Raw genomic sequence first — 19,396 nt, 5'->3', positions numbered from 1 at the left:
AAACCCTAATATGCAGCAAAAATTAGGGTTTAGCAGCAGACTCGAGAATCATGCCAGAAATTGGAAGCTCCAAGACTTGGATTGAATAGGGCTGAAGCTGTTTTTAGTCTATTCAAGTGGAGGGACCAGCAAATATTTGAATCTAGGGTATTTTCCATCTCCATCAAATAGGGTGAAGGCCAATCGAGTGCCCGAATCAAGGGGCAAAATAGATTGAAGACTTGCTAGTCAATTTGGACAGCAAGGGGAGTTGAAACACTGAAAGGGATTGGGAGAATCTCATTGTAAATCAACTTTTTCTTCAATAAAGCTAAAGAAATACTGAAAGAGGCACCAATTTTGGGACCAATCGGGTGTGCATTGTCCAAGATCAGTAGGTAAATTTGTATTTTCAAATTTGCATTTATTGTTTGTTGCTGTAATTAAGTTGTAATTAGGGATTTACCACCCTATCCAAGGAGGAAGGCTAGTTTCAACCACCAAGACCATCACAGGCGCAGTTACCATTAGACTCTTCCTCAAATATATTTTTAGATTATATGGACTCCCAAACAACATCATCAACGATCAGGATCCCCTATTCATATCTAGTTTTTAGAAGAGCCTTTGTAACCTCCTTGGAATCCAAGTTAAGTTATCCACAACCAATCATCCATAGACTGATGGTCAAACAGAACGGGTAAATCAAGTCTTGGAACAATATCTCCGTTGCACCATTAACTACCATCAGAATGATGAACTCTGGCCCTGCAGAATTTGCTTATAATAATAGTATCCATGCATCTACCAAGCAAACTCCTTTCTTTGCAAACTATGGCCGGCATCCAAGGATGGATGTACATCTCTCCAATCAAGTAAAGAACCTTACCACCTGAGATAAAGCTCAACACCTAGCAGATATACACCAAGAAGTCAAGCAATAAATCCAAAAGGATCAAAATCAATACAAGCACTATACGAACCAGCATCGACCCCAACATCCAGCATACAACATAACGCATGGTTATTCAAGCATAACCTCCAAACAACAAGGCCCTCCACCAAGCTAGATCACCAAAGATTTGGACCCTTCACTATTATAGCCTAGATCAATCCAATTACTTATTAACTCCAACACCCTTGCACCATGAAGATCCACCCAGTCTTCCATGTTTCCTTGCTCAAGCCATGTCATAGCTCACCACTAAGGGGGGAGAGATCTAATACCCCACCACCTGTCCAAATTGAAGATCGTGAAGAATTTGAGGTCAAGCATGTCTTAGACTCGAGGATCTCCAAAGGTCGATTGGAATATCTTGTTCACTGGAAAGGATCTGACATCAATGATCACACTTGGGAACCTGCATAATATCTCAAAAGAGCACCTCTCAAAGTTAAATGATTTCACAAGAGGAATCCAACGAAACTTGGACCAAACCACCAAGCCGCTCCTCGTTGAACTTGCGCTAGAGAAGGGGGTGATATCACAAAAATGGCACGATCAAGTGTATGGATTAACTCTTGCTCATGCCATATGAATCCACACCCCATGCAAATGCACTCTTAATAGAACATCCTCGAGCCAACCATGCGAACCTACCCTTGCCATATCATCATAGAACCTTCTAGAAGATATACCATGTCATTGCTTGCATCATCAATGATGTCATCATGGAACACTCTAGAAGACCTTTAGCCGCCCTCCAACATCTATAAAAGGAGGGGCTCACCATAGAGCTCCTCAGTCTTGCCAATGCCAATCTTGGGAGCTTAAGGAGTCAAGACCACCAAGTAAGTAACTTCGAGTTCCAATTCTAGTTCTTATCTAGTCATGATATCTAGTCTTGTCTTGTCTTCCATTATACTCCTGTTGTCTTGTCACCTTGTAATCTCATAGTACGAGATCTTGTCTAGTACTATCTTGTATCTTGTTCATCCCTATCCAAGGAGATCTTGTAATTCCAATATCTTGTATCCATATCTACGATCCCATGTGGAATCCTTCATATCCTATGGAGTCCTATTGTCTATACCTACGGTCCTGGGTTGTGAGATTTTTCATATCTTATTAAGTTATCATTGTACCTTGTGCCCCTACGTGGGATTATCTTGAAATCAGAATTCTTGTAACAAATCTTGCATCTAGTCTAGTGTCTCGAGCACAATCTAGTGCTCCCATAACACAATTAGGGTCAGGGTTTAACACAGAAGATAATGAAATATGAATAATGAATAAATAACTACAATGTTCAATGCAGCAAACACACTATTTCAAGGGTGAAAACTAAACCCCGAACTCCCATGTCTCAAGGACCAAGGCAAAGAGTATGAGCGGAAGAGAGTGCCATACTATGACAAATCCTGAAATGCAGCAGGCAGTCTCTGTGAGTGTTTGGCAGCAACAAACGCAGAAGTAGGTGGCTGGATCAATGGGACAAACGAGCAACAAAGAAACAGTGGAATTTAGTCTACAGGATGAAGGCAACTGCAGCAGCTCCAAAAAGCAGCTGTCTAAGAGTCCAAGTGGCGTGGCAGGCTGTACAGACAGCACACACTGAAAACACAACAGTAAGCACTGATTTTGACAATTGGCAACAGCAGCTAATAGTCAAAGGCAGGCAATAGGTGACAGAGAACAACAAAATATAGCCCGGAGTAGACATCTAGCAGTGTAAACTAGCTGGTAACGGTCACCAAAGTAGAAGAAGGATTGAATAGAAGCATCTAATGATAGGAAGTTGTATCATGTTGATAGCAACTCAAAACTAAGATATGCTCCACAAACAGAGTGTGGACAGCAAAGAATGCACCTGCAAGCTACAAAAACAAGATTAAGACTGAATGGTGGGCAATAGGTCTATTTATAGATGGATGGGCCCTCCCAAATTAGGGTTTGGATTATGGGACACAAACACTCTCTAGGATCGTGTTTGTGGCTAATCAGCATGTAATGCATTTTTCATTCAATAGGGCCAAGACCAACCAATAGCCAGGTTGCACTATACTCAATAAAGGGCAATTCTCCATCAAATCAAGAAACACCAAAAGGGGCACCAAGCTTTGGGGCCAATCAGGTGTCTCTATGCAGAGTAGGATGCCCCCTTTGTGAGGATTAAATTGTTGAATTTACTGGTTATGTTGTCATCTTGCATTTGCCAACTAGGGTTTACTGCCCTTTGAGCTATCAAAGGCCAATTTCAAAGTGACAGGTTGCATAAAGCTTGATGATCAAACTTGATGTGAAAATCATGGCTAATCAAATAAAGTCTCCATTTCTTTGAGGCATGCATAATGGCCCATAGATCTTTGTCATAGGTGGAATGATTCAACTCACTTGCATTGAGTTTCCAACTTTCATAGGCCACTAGATGGCCATGTTGTTGCAACATTGCCCCTATACCATGACCGTCAGCATCACAAATCAACACAAAAGGTTCATTCAGACAAGCAATCTCAGCACAGGACCAAAAGAGTAGATGGTAATCAACTCCTTGAAAGCTTGGAAGTTGGTCCACCTCCAATGACATAGTCCACTAGAGCTCCTACCTCATGGTATCTATAGGAGGCAATGTCACGTACATTTGTTATAGGTGGAATGATTCAACTCAGTTGCATTGAGTTTCCAACTTTCATAGGCCACTAGATGGCCATGTTGTTGCAACATTGCCCCTACACCATGACCATCAGCATCACAAATCAACACAAAAGGTTCATTGAGACAAGCAATCTCAGCACAGGACCCAAAGAATAGATGGTAATCAACTCCTTGAAAGCTTGGAAGTTGGTCCACCTCCAATGACATAGTCCACTAGAGCTCCTACCTCATGGTACCTATAGGAGGCAATGTCGCGTACATATAGTGCATCACGACCTGTGATAAAGCACTATCCATCCCAAGAGCATGTGCAACTTTGGTGCATCTTTAGGACAGGGCCACTCCATGATTGCCTTGACCTTCTTGGGGTCTATAAATATCACCCTTGAAGAAATGATGTACCCTAAATGAGAAATTAAAATCATATAGGATTCATGATTCCACCGATTCAAGAATAGTTGATTCTCTTGGAATAAGAGCGAGACCTGCCCCAAGTGATCACAGTGCCTCTCCCAAGACTAACTATAAACCAAGATAGCATCTAGAAACAGAATAACACACTTCCCAAGGAGAGGCTGCAATTGGAAAGCCCAAAAGGAAGTACCATAAACTCAATTTTCCTCTAATAACAAATAAATAGATTCCAACTTGAAGATCATACCAAGGCAGCAGTAAAATTATAAAAATATGTTTCCATCATTCTCTTTTACCTTCCAACAATAACCATCCTAGGTAAAACAGGTTTCCCTCCTCAGACTGACATTAAGATGCATCTTTCCATGTTGATAATTACAAGATATGCCCAATCTGAATACCCAATCTGGCTGACAACTCCAAGTAGGAAATCCGTTTGGACTTACAATCTCATACTCATTTGCACCAGGCATTGTAGCTTTCTGAAATGCACATTGTAAAACACTCTATACATTACATTACGATACTATGATTTAACTGCATGTTCTTCATTCCCACAACTCAGAATTTATGAGACATGCAATGCAGCTCAAGCTGGATTAAGAATCAAACCTTTGAACGTGAACTGCCAGCTCCGAAACTCTTTCGCTGTGCCTGGACCAGTGCTAATAATCGCATGTATGTTTCAATACCACGTGCAGATAGACCCTGTGCAACCTGCAGCTTAGCTTTGGTTCGCAATAATTCACCTTGGTCCCACTTGCCAGTCACGTCTAATGCAACATTTAGCACATTCTCCGCCTCAACATACCTTTGCTGAGCTGAAAGCACCAGTCCAAGGAATCTCCAACCTTTCACTACAGAACCACCTGTCAAGTCAAGAAATTTTTTGGCACACTCCAATGCTGCAGTCATGTTTCGCTGCTCAGCATACTCTATCCCAAGGTCAAAGAAAGACTCTGCATTGTCTTCGTCTAGCATTACAGACTCATGCAATGCCTTTAAAGCCTCTGTCTGTAAGCCAGTCCTCTGAGTGTTTAAAGAAGCAATCCTTGCTTGCTTGCCCATGGCAACTCCTAATATGTGATACACAACACATTTGCCAAAATGAGACTCTTCTCTCATATTTGCCAATGCTCTTTTTGCAAGTTTGATCCCATCACCAGCAGAATCTACCTCTTCAGCAGAAAGTTTGGCAGCTAGTAACAGTGCAGAGATGTCATCGGGCTTCTCTAACTGATGCAATGACTTTTCCAATAGATTCAATGCTACCTTTCTTTCACCTGCTCCACTGTAACAGAGTGCCAGATTATACCAACGATCAGGTCTACTGTATATTCCAGGTAAAACTTCCTCAAACTGCTTTGCTAAAGTTGCAGTCTGCCCACACATTGACAAAGCAAAAGTTAAATGCTCTATTACAGTTGGATCCCATGCAATTTTCCTTAATGAGCTCTTTCTTAAAAGAATCATTAGCAGCAGAATAGCCTCCTCTAGATTATTCTTGGGAACAAAGGAACCTTCAACCTGGGCACCTAAACTAGGAGCACCTGCTTCTATGCCTCCATACAGCAGTAAAAGGACAAACTCTTTCTGAATACGTGCACAGCATTCTGGATTCAAATTCCATTGATGTAACAGTGCACGTCTGTAAGCAGACATTGCCTCATGGTAAAGACCTGCTTGTTTCCAAAGCTCTGGCAGTAACTCCACAGCATTGCTGATGGTCTCATGTAGCTTGCTCTCACCTAAAGCATCTGGGATGCCCTGGGGAAAGACAAATTCTAGTGTATCAAGTATACTTTTGCATTCTTGAGCTGCGTCTGCAAATCGAAGCAAATACTTTAAATTCTGAAATTTTTCATTAAAACAGAAATGAGAACTAACGACAGACAACTATGACTTCACTTCATCATGGAGTTTCCTGACAATTACTGGGCATTGAGTTTTCCTTGCACTGTTTCCTATATGATTTCTTTGCAGTTCATGAAGACATATTCTGATTTACAATTGCACTGCTAACAATGGAACGTTACAAAAAGCAAGAAATTTGTTCCATAAAGGCAGGGCACTATTGAAAATTATTGCTAGTGATGTCGACTTCAAGAATTTCAATGTAAACACTTTACTTCATGAATCTAAGTGTATATACAAAGACCTTCGCACAAGTAGCACTCTCAAACATTTTAATGCAGTATCACAGGGGGTCATACTTGGCATGTAAATGGTGTATGCACTATGCAGGATTATAAGCAACTGTTGTCAAAAGCTTCATGGATCCTAGTAGCATTACACTCACTCACTTGGAAGTTCCATTTCGATCATTCAACCATGCACATATGCATCACCCCATGGCATCCAATGCAGATTACAAGTACCTGCTAAGCGGCCAAGCTTTTGCAGTGCTTTAGCCTTTAAGAATATAGCTTCAAGAAGCAGGCTGGCTGCATGTAAAGATAGCGGTTGGACACTTTCATTTTTTGATCGGGCTCGACGATGATAGCCTTTGCTTACAATTGAAGATTTCATTCGAGATCTTACAGTGGTGATATCAATTCCATCAAAGACTTGTAAAGCAGCCTCCACATTGCCCCTCTGGTATTCCAGTCGGCCAAGAAGAGCTCGAGCTTCCTGAGATCCATGCTACTATAAGGTTTCACTGTTTAACCTGTTCTTGAAGCAATCAACTAGTATAGGTACTATAACACCATGAGATTATGACTTTGACAAGCTATAAGAGAGTCTTTTCAAAACTTGATTACATGAATGGCATCTCATACGCTGCTAAATCTGGTGCATTCAGGTATCTAGCACCAATAAAACTGTATTTTACCAAATCAAAATTGTTCGTGGGGGTGATCAGCTAGGAAGATGACATGATAAATGAAACTAAAAGTCCAATGGGATGGACGCAGGGATTTGAGTATACAGGGTCTATGACACTACATCCACTTGTGATAGTAGGACAAAAACCTTGGAGGGTTTATTTTGCAAAATTGGAAAAAATATGGAGACTATATGTTCTGTTTTATTCAAGGGCACTTGGTTTATACAAAGAATAAATTAAAGGAGCTCATCCCCAGTTACCTCATTGTTCAGGGATAGGGCCTCACGAAGAGAGGATTCTGCTTCTTCAATGTTGCCTTCATCAAGTTTAGTCTCACCCTCTATAGTCTTTGCAGAAAGACCGCTAGCTGCATATTCTTCAGCTGCCATGGCATAGAAAGAGTCCTGCTCTGCTTTGAACTGCTCACTCGAGCAAGTACACATCATCTTTAGTCCCATGTTGCAATGACAAGGCTTCTTTTCTCTAGCATGATACAATATAGCCTGCATTTGTGAGACAAAACGTGGAAAAGTTCAGAGAATTATAAAAACAGTAATGATAATTCTAAACTAGAGGCCATACAAGCGGTGATCATTGATGATCTTTCTGATTTCATAACTATCTTCACTCTGGTGCATTACTTTTTGACCAGAGAATACACCACCATATATCTATTATTATAAAACTAGAAATGTACTGTTTCTTCTCGATGCAAGTCCTAATAGAACAAAAATTTCAGAGAAGCTCAAACTACATTTTATGCTTTATGCCGGGAAAACGTATGCGTTCTAAGGTAGGACATTGAACATATAATGCCTCTCCCGTGCACCAATAAAGAGGTTTTAGGAGAAATCGACTATGAAGGCGGCCTGATGAACTAACCACGCGTTGAATACAGAAGCCTTGCAAGAAACTTCAGTCTGTGTATGATCAATCTGTTGTGCAGTCGCAAATGCCTCCAAACATTCAGCCAACTGCAAACTCGTATGGCGGAAAAGGGCCTGGCTCGCCGTAGACGGGGCTCAGCTCGATCACGATGGCCGATCTTCACAAAAGGCCAACAGCAAGACTCCGAATTGTTTGTTGATTGCGGGAGGATGACTTTTGACGCGGAACCGGACTAAGCCATGAGTTACTTAGGCCAGAAACTCAGAATAAAACTTTATTTTGATATCAGATAATGTACAAATAATAATAATAACTAGCGTTCTATGCACACGCACTCTGCAATTCATTTCTCCTCTTTTCTTTCTCTGTTTCTATTTTCTCTCTCTATCTCTCAATTCCTTTTGTCTAATTTCCTCTCTCTTTGTGCCTTCTATTTTAGTTTATTTTTTCTCCTCTTGATTCTCTCTCTCCATTTTTTCTCCCTGCTTTTCTTCTCTCTCTCTCTCTCCTTTTTTTCTCCCCCAACTGCTCTCCTCTCTTTTCCTTCTCTCTCCCTCTCCTCTTTTCTTCTTTTTTTCATTTTTCTTCTCTCTTCATTCTCTTTTTAAATTTTTATTCTCTTTCTCTCTCTCTTTTTCTTAAATTTTATCTTTCCTCTCTCTATTAGTCTCTCTCTCTCTTTATAATCTCTCTTCTTCTTCTTCTCCTCTCTCTTTCTCTCTCTCTCTCTCTCTCTGTGTTTTTCTTTTCCTCTCTCTTTCTCTTTCAGGTTTTTTCTCTCACTCGCTTTTTTCTCTATATATTTTTTTTCTTTCTCTATTTCTCTCTTTCCTCTCTTCCCCTTTCTCTCCCTCTATTTACTTTCTCTTTCAAATTATATATTTCCTCTTTGTCTCTTTCTCTAAGTTTAAAACTATATAAAAAGTGTTTAATTTAAAAAAAACTATTCTCTTTCCTCTTCCCCTCCCCTCTCTCTATATATTTTCTCATTCTTCTTTTTTTCCTTCTTCTTCTTCTTCTTCTTCTTCTTCTCTCTCTCTCTCTCTCTCAAAGAGTATAAAAACCATGTCCAAAAAATTAAATTTAAAAAATTATGTTTAATAGAAGAGTTTAATCTAACTACGAGAGAGAGAGAGAGAGAGAGAAACTTTTGATTTAAAAAGAAGTTTAATTTAATTAAAGGAGAGGGAAGAGAGAGAGAGAACCTAAGCCCTACACGAGAGAGAGAGAGAGGAGGGAAGATGGGAATAAAAATGTTTAATTTAAAAAAGACTAATCTATTTCCTCTTTCCCCCCTCTCTCCATCTTTTTCTCTCTTTTTCTTCTTCTTTTTTTATCCTTCTTCTTCTTCCTATTATTTTTCTTCTCTCTCTCTCTCTCTCTCTCTCTCTCTCAAAGTGTGTGGGAAACTATGTCCAAAACTTGAAACTTTTAAAAAAATAAAATATTTCATTAAAAATTAAAATTAAAATTAATCTAACAAAGAGAGAAACATTTGATTTAAGAAGAAGTTTGATTTAATTAAAGGAGAGGAAAAAGAGAGACTGAGATAGAAAGAGAGAAAGCCTAAGCCCTACAACGAGAGAAGGGGGGGAGGGTAAAGGGCTTTTTAATTAAAAAGCGAAGGAGGAAGAGAAAAAAAGAGATTACACGTGAGAAAGAGTGGAAGGACGGAGGTTTTAATTAAAAAAGCAAGGTTTGGAAAAAGAGAGAGGGGAGGGGAAGGGGTTTTAATTGAAAAATGAAGGTTTGGAAAAGGGGTTAGGTTCTCTCTCTCTCTCTCTCTCTCTCTCTCTCTCTCTCTCTCTCTCTCTCTCAAAGTGTGAAAAGCTATGTCTAGAAACTTTAAACTAAAAAAATCCTTTAAAAATGTTTAATTAAAAAGAAAGTTTAAGGTAACTATGAGTGAGAGAGAGAGAGAGAGAGAGAGAGAACCTAAGGCTTACACATGAGAGAGGGGAGGAGGGGGGAGGAATTTAATTAAAAATGGGATGGGGAAGAGAAAGGAAGAGATTATACATGAGAGAGAGGGGAGAGGGTTTTAATTAGACAAAGAGAGAGAAAGCCCAGGCCTTACAATGAGAGAAGGGGGGGCACTTTTAATTAAAAAGGGGAGGGGGAAGAGAAAAGGAGAGATTACACATGAGAGAGGAGAGGGGAGGGGGAAGAGAAAAGGAGAGATTACACATGAGAGAGGAGAGGGGAGCGTGTTTTAATTGAATAATGGAGGTTTGGAAAAGGGGGTACTGTTCTAAAAGCCCTCTAGAGGTTCACCTACAACCAAAATAATATAGTAGTAAGATAATAATAATAATAATAACAATAACAATATTCTAGCAGAAATAATATTGGAATTGGTATGTTCTCTAGGCCAAAAGTAGACTCTTCAAAAATCAATACATCAAAAATATATAGATTGTATGTGTGTTAGTTAGAGGAAAATAAGAAGTGTATTGCAAAACTTTTAACACAATAACCACGTTTACCAACAAGTGATAGTTCAATCGATAGAGAAAGGTCAATCTTCTGTAACTATACTTGAGCAATTCATATGTTCTCTATTGATATCACCCTAATCATCATCACTTCCCTTTCATTCTTTTGATGTTAGTTGATATCACCCTAATTATCATCACTCCCCTCTTGCATTGATCTAATTTGATTATGATGCAGCCCAATCAAAAGTAATTCAAAATGTTTGCATTTTCTTAAAGCCACTTCTTAATTAGCAATAAACACTAAACACAAAATGCCATCTCAACTAGAACACCTTTGTGACACTTCATACGTATTATTTACACATTTACCCTTTTTGTTATTATACCAAGTTTAACAAGTTGGTCAACTTAATACATTGACAAGTTGTTGCCCTATGCTCTATGGTTATTGCCCTAAACCATAATCATGCCTCTTTCATTCTTTTGACATTAATCTCTCTCCCTCCTCTACTCTACCCATTAGCTTATATACCTTCTCCACCATACACTTCACTTTTGTGGTGTATTATTATTGCTCCACTTACTGCTAATAGCTCCATCATTTAGTATTGAATGTTATGATCATCCCACCATCCCACAAATTATATGAAGGCTCTCCTACGCCAATTGAAAAACATGATGAAGACTATTAGTGAGACATTTATGAGCCCGTGGAATTTGTGACACAGAACCCAAGAGCCATTTGACCACCTTAGTTTTGGCTTCAACCATAGCTCTGTCGAACAACACTTTTGTTTTACCACCATCCAATCATGGAGTCCAAGTTCTCTTCATTTGACAATTATGATATATACAACTAAGAGGGGTTACAAATATCACTCTCCTAATCTTAATATTATTATCTACATCTTTGTAAAGTTAAGCTTAGGTAACTAAAACTTAAAGTTAAACCTTAGTTAGGGTAAATGTTGAATCTGAGATTACATTACAATGATACATGTTCAACTAACATGCAACCTTAATGTGAAATGAATAACCAAGGACTCTAGTAGCAATGCATTCACCAATTTACATTGGGAGATCATTATGTAAGTTAAAGAAATATCAAATAAGGTTATAGGCTATTGTAAGGCCCTAATGTTCATAAGGAACCCCTAAATTTTGTTTAAAAGCAAGAAACTACTGAGTGAAAGTGGTAGCATCTAGGAAGAGTTATTGCTCATTAGGGTTGATATGATCTTGTAAAATAACTTTATTATAGCATTATTGTGTCAAGACCTTAGAAAATAATTCCTATGGAAGGGGAAACAAATGATGGCCATCCTAGACAAACAATTTGTAACTCTAACCTTTCTTTTTTTGTTAATGCAATTGTGATTGTTTTGTAAAGATGGCAACATGTCGATTCAACCATGTTTTGGATGAATGTCTAGCCTTATTTAGTCTTTTAGGGAAGAATTCAAGCTCTTTTGGAGCTATGAAAAAAATGCTTGTCACTAAACGCCAACCTTACTAGACCCACCAATAAACTATGTAGGGTAGTCTTAGCATAGAGTGTATAATAAGGTATTAAAAGCCATAACCATTTTTAGGAAATCCTAAGAAATTTCATAATTCTAGAAAGACTACTGCATCTAACAAAGGGAATTGTAATCCTATACACTACTCGGAAAAGTAAAGGGAGAAGTAGATTACTAATAGAGTAGAGAACCTTAGCTTATGAGGAAGAGAGGGAGAGAGACCCAAGTGAGGATGAATGTTAGGGTAACTTTCCTAATCACTAGGTGAAACAAGATTTGTTAATAGTGGTTTAAAGAGGTTGTAAGGAAATAGGTTTTTAATTTAAGATGGTAAAGTTGGGCCCATGCTATAGCCAATAACATTAAAATAAAAGGAAATTTTTATTAAATGGTTGTAGCAGCCCAAGGGTCAATGAGTTAAAATCTAGGACACTAGGGTTAGCCCTATGTTCCTTTATGGAAAAGTAAAGGGCCATTAGTAAGAAGGGTGAGAAGTTAGGAGGGCCTTAAGCCAACCATGGTAACTCTAGCTAGGCAAAGCCTTAGGGTGAGCTACCCCAATAATGGCTTGGCAAATTAACATCCCCATTTAGGGTTTCACTCCCTAGTCCAAGTAGGGTAACAAGGAGATAGATGAGGAGGTCAAGTTAATGAAGGGGAATTAATAAAAAGAATAGAACACTAGGGTTTGTAACAAAGGGTTAGAATAGGTGAATCAAATAAGAGTAATACGTCCTTATGGCTTGACAATCATAACCAAAACTTAATTTTCCTTAACAAAGGCACCCATTAGGATGACACTTGATGTCCATTAAACTTCAAAACTAATCTAGAAGGTACTATATAATGGACATGTTAACCTATTTAATGTCAAAGGAAAGAGCCCACATACCACAAACCTATTTAATGTCAAAGGAAAGAGCCCATAGACCGCAAACCTCCTTATCTTGACTATACGAGTCTAAATTCTTAGGAATAACCAACCCTTTGTTGGGATAAAGGGCAATGCCCGTGTCTGCCCATAAGGGCCAGGTTGTACATAGTACATATACCTATCTAAAACATTATTGAAGTACACTCTCCACTACCACAAATCATGTGTCTCTATCTCTTCTCTCTCTCAACCTGCATCTCTACACACCAAAAGCTCCATTGCAGCTAACTCAACAAACTGGTATCAGAGCTTAGTTCAAGCAATCAAGACCTTGGCATTTCTTCAAGTGCAGGAGCTTGAAGTTGAAGAAGAGTGCACTATGAAAGTCTACAGGCAGGGCAGCAAGGTTTGAAGCTTCTTCTTGAAGCTTGAAGTTTCCCTCTTCATTTGAGCTTGTTGACATTCATCATTGGCCACTTGGGGACCCTCCCCATCATCTCCAACACTTGGACTAGCATTCAAATCTCTTCAGGGCTGAAGGTGCCATCAGTGTGGGTATGCAAATCTGGTTTTCAGCATGCTCAAGACCTACATCAGCTGCTCCTCTTCATTTGGCATCATGGTTGTGCTCCAAACTTTGCATCTAATGCTTAGCATTGAGCATTGAAGTGTAGTATTACACTTGGGGCTGATATACATTCAGTTTTAGGTTTGAAATACACAGTATTCGGATCTGTAATAAATAGGGCAGCACTTGCTCTCTTGATATTGATGCTCATATGATAGCTATTTGGATGTATCTTGATGTTGGATGCTTTGGGAACCATGTGGCATTGACTTGAGGCCATTTTGAGCTAATCTTGGCAAGGATTTGACTCATTTTGCAAACATATTTGTGGTTGGAAACAGGGAAGCAACTATTTCTTAAGTGAATAATGCTTATGATTCACTTATGTGATGACTACATGATGCCCATTTGGTGCTACATGACTTGGAGATGTTATGTCCATGATTAGAGATCATTTTGGGGTGTTTAGAGTCATCATTTTGCTTCATTTTGACAGAGATTTGGCTATTGGAATAACAGGGTTGAATGACATTTTGACTGCATATGCATTATGTCTTGATTCTAGACTTGGTCTTGGGCATTCTATACCATGTATTCATACTTGTGGTTGATGTTACATGCTTGGATTTGATTCCAGAATGCATTTGAGCAATGATTAAAGCTCATTTTTGGATCAGCTTTACCTACAGGTCAATTGCTATACATTCATGATAGTTTCTTGCATATTCAGGACAACATACCTCACTGTCAAGAAATTTGATATGTTTCTATGCTATAACATTATGGTGAATTTTTGAGAAGCTTTGCATGATCTTTGCATCTCAATCTCAGTCAGTTTGAGAGGTTATTTCATTTCTAAATTTTCAAGACCAATTTTTTCTAAATGTTAGGACTCCACTCCGGAATTATAGGACAACTACCTATATTGTCAAGAATTTCAGGACTGCACTCCTGAATTGTAGGATAACCACCTGTATTGTTAGGAATTTCAAGACTGCACTCCATTTTTGTTAGGAAATTGATGTGCTTACTGTCATAGAATGCTTTTGAGGCATTTTGGGCAATGAACTGATGTATGCTCTTGCTACTACATAGTTGGGGATATTTCTAACATACTATCGAGTGGATTTTGGAGCTTCCATTGCTTGCCATTAGCTATCGTTTACTATCATACAGTTATTTGGTTGTGAATCATGGCTAGCAATAGTGATAATCATCTTATGCATATCAAGAAGCTTGAAGGAGCACACAACTTTGCAGTTTGGAAAAAGCTTTGCTATAATATCTTGTTGCAGAGCAAAGCCGATTAAAGTAAAGGGAACAAACCAGCTGATGTAAAGCAAGATGACTGGGATGAGCTACATGAGCTTGCACGCTTGACCATTGAGCTATCGATTTCTGATGCCTTGTTGTTTAACATTGAAGAGTTGGATTTTGCTTATGACATTTAGAAGTGATTGACATAATTGTATGCCCAAAGAGTAATGCAAGCAAAGTCTACTAGCTGAAGAAACTCATGGATTTGTGTATGAAAGAGGGTACTACAATGCCTACTCACCTTAGTGAGTTTAACTCCATTTTTAGCCAGCTTGTTGCTTTGCAGTTCAATATTGATGATGAGTTCAAAGCTACGCTTTTGCTTTGCACTCTACCAGAGAGCTGGGATACCTTCAGGATTGCTATGAACAATTCTAATGCTATGCTTTTGTATGTTGATGTAGAGAGTGCTCTACTCATGGAAGAAATGAATTGACAAAACAATGCATCCCGTAAGTCTTCCAATGCCATCACTGTGGCAAGAAGGGTCACTTCAAACGTGACTCCTATAAATGGAAGAAAGAGAAAGGGAATGTCAAGAAAACAGATGACAACAAGGAAGAGAAAAAAGAGAGTCAACCTGCTAAGAAGAGCAGTGTAAAGATCAAAGAGGTGAATGTAGTTAGCCATGGGAGAGATAGTGGAAATGATATACTCTTTGTCTCTTCATGTTTTAGTGCACATGCTTTGATAGCCAATACAGACAATGACATGCACACTTAGATTTTGGATTTAGGTGCCTCTTTTCATGTCACCCCTCACCGTGAGTGGTTTATAGACTATACAGGAGGTCGACATGGTGTTGTCCATCTTGGGGACAATTATGCATGTAACATTGCATGCATTGGCAATGTGCAACTGCAGTTTTAACATGGATCTGTCTTCACTCTTTAGAATGTAAGGCATGTACCGCATCTCAAGAAGAGCTTGATTAGTACTGGACATCTAGATGACGATGGTTTTCATACCACCTTTGGTGATGGAAAATGGAAGATCTATAAGGGATCTAGGGTTATTGCAAGAGGTTGCAAGAGTGATACTTTGTATCCATTTCATGTACCTAGTGTGTGTGACCATGTTTTCAACGTGATCAAGCAGCCAAGTATTTCCTTGTGGCATGGCTGATTGGGACACGTGAGTCAAATAGGAATGAAAGTACTTTCTCATTTGGGTTACTTGCCTCGTCTTTATTATGCTGATTTTGAGCACTATGATCATTGTGTTTATGGTAAGCATGCGTAGACAACTCATTAAAAGTCTCTTTCACTGAAATCTTTACCTCTAGAGTTAGTACATTCCAATGTATATCGGATGCCAGGGTTATCTCTAGGAGGAAAGAAATACTTTGTCACATTTGTTGATGATGCTACATGGAAGGTATGGGTTTACCCTATTCATAGCAAGGATGAAGTGCTTGTCAGGTTTCAAAAATTCTTGGCATTGGTTGAGAACTAAACTGATAAGACACTTAAGTGTCTTTGCTTTGATGACGGTGGGGAGTATGTGTCCAAAACCTTTTTAGGCATTTTTTGATAGCAAAGGGACAAAGAGAGAGCTCACTACCCCTCATAATCCACCCCAAAATGGAGTTATAGAGTGCATGAATCGGACCATACAGGATAAGGTTCGTACGATGCTATCTCATGCTGCATGGTAGGACCCCATGGCTTTTGGGTAGAGGATGTTATGGCAGTTGTTCATCTGATTAACACGTCACTGAACAGGTCTTTAGGGGGGGAGAGTCCCTCAAGAAGAGTGGTTGGGCAAGCCACCTTCTTATGCTCATTTGTGAGTGTTTGGCTGTGAGGCTTTGGTGCACATATGGAAAGAAGAACGTAAAAAATTGGAACCAAAGTCCTGTAAATGTATATTCCTAGGATACGATGACTAGGGTGAGATGGGATATAGACTTTGGGATCTCAAAAAAAGAAAGATAGTATATAGCATAATCAGCCCAAGAAGACTGAGGAAGTCAAGAGGGTTGTTTTCAAGGAGGTTGTACCTTTTAGATAGCCATTTGTGCCCAGTGGACAATAACATATACCTATTGTAAATGACCTCAAAACGCAGAAAATGGTGTTGGAAATGACCAACAAGGTATTGCCCATGATACACCACAGTTTTAGCTTGGAAATATGTAGTTAGGATAGCTTGAATTGTCAAAACAGCATGCTAGAATTTTAGGACAGCAACCTATATATGCAGAATTATAGACCCGTATTTCAAGACAACAACTTGTAAATGCAGATTTGCAAGCCCAGCAGCAAAAAAATGCAGAACCTTCATTGTGTAGGTCTTGACCTTCAAGGCAGCCAAATAGGTTTGTTCTCGGTGTGTAGTATGTTGCAAATTATGTCATGGTTACTGACTGTGGTGGGTTGTCATGCTTCAAGGAAGCAATGACTGGACCGGACATCAAGAAGTGGTTCAAGACCATACTATTGAAAATGGAATCACTTGATAAGAATGGTACTTGGGCCTTGGTGTAGCTGCCTAGAGGACATAAAACTCTTCCATGCAAGTGGATTTACAAGATGAAGGCCACTTCTCATTCTTTGCCAAAGTACAAAGCACGGTTAGTTGCAACGGGGTACAAGTAGGAACATGGAATTGACTTTGATGAGATCTCCTCTCTTGTAGTTAAGATGACTACTCTAAGAACCATTTTGGGCTTGGTTGCAATTGAAGATATGGAGCTCATACAGATGGATATAAATACTACATTCTTACATGGTGATCTGCATGGGGGCATATATATGTAGCAGCCTGAAGGTTTTGTTGCTAAAGGCAAAGAGATGATGGTCTGTAAACTGAAATGGAGTTTGTATGGGTTGAAACAAGCATTGAGGTAATGGTATCATAAGTTTGATACTTTCATGCAGTCTCAAGGCTTTTAGAGAAGTCAAGTTGATCACTGCTTGTACACCAAGAAGGCAGCATATGGCAGCATGATTATCTTGATTTTGTATGCTGATGACATGCTAATTGATATAGGGATACTCATGCCTTGGATTCTTTGAAGCAAAGTCTTCATGGCAGCTTTGACATGAAGGATCTTGGTGATGTAGATACTCAGAGATAAATTGAAGGGGTTACTCTATCTATCTCAATAGGAGAATGTATCCAAGATTTTGCAGTGTTTCAATATGGAGGGGGGGAAAGCAATCGAAGTTCCATTGCCTCCATATGTGAAACTCAACGCAAAAGACAATCCTACATCTGATGATGAAAAGGCTGAAATGGCCAAGATTTTGTATGCTTCAGCCCTTGATAGTTTGATGTATGCTATGGTTGCTACACACCCAGACATTGCCTTTGCAGTGGAAGTGGTTAGCAAGTACATGTCAAACCCTGGCAAGAAGCATTGGGAAGCAGTGAAAGGTATTATGAGATACCTCAAGGGCACAACGGATTTGTGCATCTGCCTTGGTAAGTAGAAGACATCTGTCATTGGCTTTACAGATGCAGACTATGGTGGATATGCGGATTGCAAGAAGTCCACTACAAGGTATGTGTTTAACTTCATAGGGGGATCTGTCTCTTAGATATCCAAGCTACAGAAGTGTGTTGCACTGTCTACTATGAACGTAGAGTATGTGGCTACCACCACTGAGGCATGCAAAGAGGCCTTATGGGCTGTCACATTTAATTGCTGAGCTTGGGATTACTAAGGTTCCTGTCCTCCATTGTGACAGTCAAAGTGCTATCATGTTAGCATGGAACCCTGTCTTTCATGCAAAGACAAAACACCTATAAGTGAAGTATCATTTCATTAGAGAGGTACTTGACAGTAAGAGCATTGAGCTGGTCAAGGTGCGCATTGATGATAACCTTGCAGACCTTCTCACGAAAGGTCTTCTAGCAAAGAGGTTTTCCCATTGTCGATAGATGATGGATATTGGATAGGTATAGTCTCTTCAGCTTTGTACATACTTAGACTTAGCTGATTCTTTTCCTCTACCTTTGGGCACATTGCCTTTAGGGGGGAGGTTGTTGGGATAAAGGGCAATGCCCATGTTCACTCGTAAGGGCGAGGTTGTACAGAGTACATATACCTATCTAAAACATTATTAAGGTACACTCTTTAGGACCACAAACCATGTGTCTCTATCTCTTCTCTCTCTCAACGTGCATCTCTACACAGAAGCTCCATTGTAGCTAACTTAACACCCTTGAATCCTTAAGTCCTTGGAATAAGGTCTAACAAATCCTAGAAGTATTTTTGTTAATGATGTCTCCTACCCCTACCTTAGACCAACCTTCAATCCTAACATAAGACTTTGGGTACAAAGTACCTTATAGGTTCTTCACAGACCTCTTAGAAAGGGGTTAGTTGATATCAATAACTAAGTATGTCTTAAATACTTTTTGGCTAGACAACGGTGTTGCTTGGTCAGCACCTACTAATTATAAGAAAGTATTGTTGTATAGTGATGGAGGATTGGATTTATGGAATCACAAGGACTTGTAAGTAGAACAAATGCCTTAAAAGGACTACCTTTTGTAATATGGATAGGATTTTCTTGATGTTTTCTTGTAACAATTAAGGAGATATTGCAAGGAAAAGCCCTCACATGATTCAAAAATAATGGACAAATGAGGCAAGGAAAGGTTATACAACAATGAACTTGACCCAAGTTCTTCCACCATGTCGCTAAAAGGTGATGATGAATCCTAGAAGGGCACTACTTGATACTATGGCCAATGGTTGAGTAGTGTGGGCCAAACATGAGTGATATATCCACTCTTATGGTGCATGGGAAGTCAACAAGGCTTTTGGCTACTAATTCCCATCGTCTTGTCAAAGATAGGAAAGTAAGTTGCCATGTGCCCAATATTTTGAGGGATTGGAAGATCCATGTATGAGCTTGATCTAGGGCCTAGTAACCTAGTTAAGGGTTAGTCACTTTGGAGAGAATGGTGTATGAAAGCCTACTCAATGAAAATACTAAAGTTTTCAAAAGGGTTATTTGATC

At 39.3% G+C, this 19,396-nt stretch overlaps 1 protein-coding gene across 2 annotated transcripts in view; it reads right to left on the bottom strand.

Moving 5' to 3' along the window:
- Positions 1 to 7,943, bottom strand: part of NPG1 (tetratricopeptide repeat (TPR)-containing protein) — a 38,985-nt gene extending 31,042 nt beyond the window's left edge. The window contains exons 1-5 of one of the 2 annotated variants that reach the window (XM_087662324.1): positions 7,698 to 7,943; positions 7,076 to 7,318; positions 6,367 to 6,619; positions 4,601 to 5,811; positions 4,285 to 4,470 (exon numbers count right to left, since the gene is read on the bottom strand). In XM_087662324.1, the coding sequence (XP_087518450.1) occupies positions 4,303 to 4,470; positions 4,601 to 5,811; positions 6,367 to 6,619; positions 7,076 to 7,273 (1,830 nt within the window). In that variant the 5' untranslated portion in view covers positions 7,274 to 7,318; positions 7,698 to 7,943 and the 3' untranslated portion in view covers positions 4,285 to 4,302. The remainder of the gene's footprint in view (positions 1 to 4,284; positions 4,471 to 4,600; positions 5,812 to 6,366; positions 6,620 to 7,075; positions 7,319 to 7,697) is intronic. The other variant, XM_087662323.1, reaches the window with a different exon arrangement.
- Between the last annotated feature and the right edge of the window lie 11,453 nt (positions 7,944 to 19,396).

Source organism: Lygodium microphyllum, chromosome 21 (assembly GCF_053477565.2).
Source record: "Lygodium microphyllum isolate KBCC chromosome 21, Lygodium_microphyllum_v1.1.10, whole genome shotgun sequence".
NCBI lineage: Eukaryota > Viridiplantae > Streptophyta > Polypodiopsida > Schizaeales > Lygodiaceae > Lygodium > Lygodium microphyllum.
This window is presented reverse-complemented; position numbering and strand designations above follow the sequence as displayed.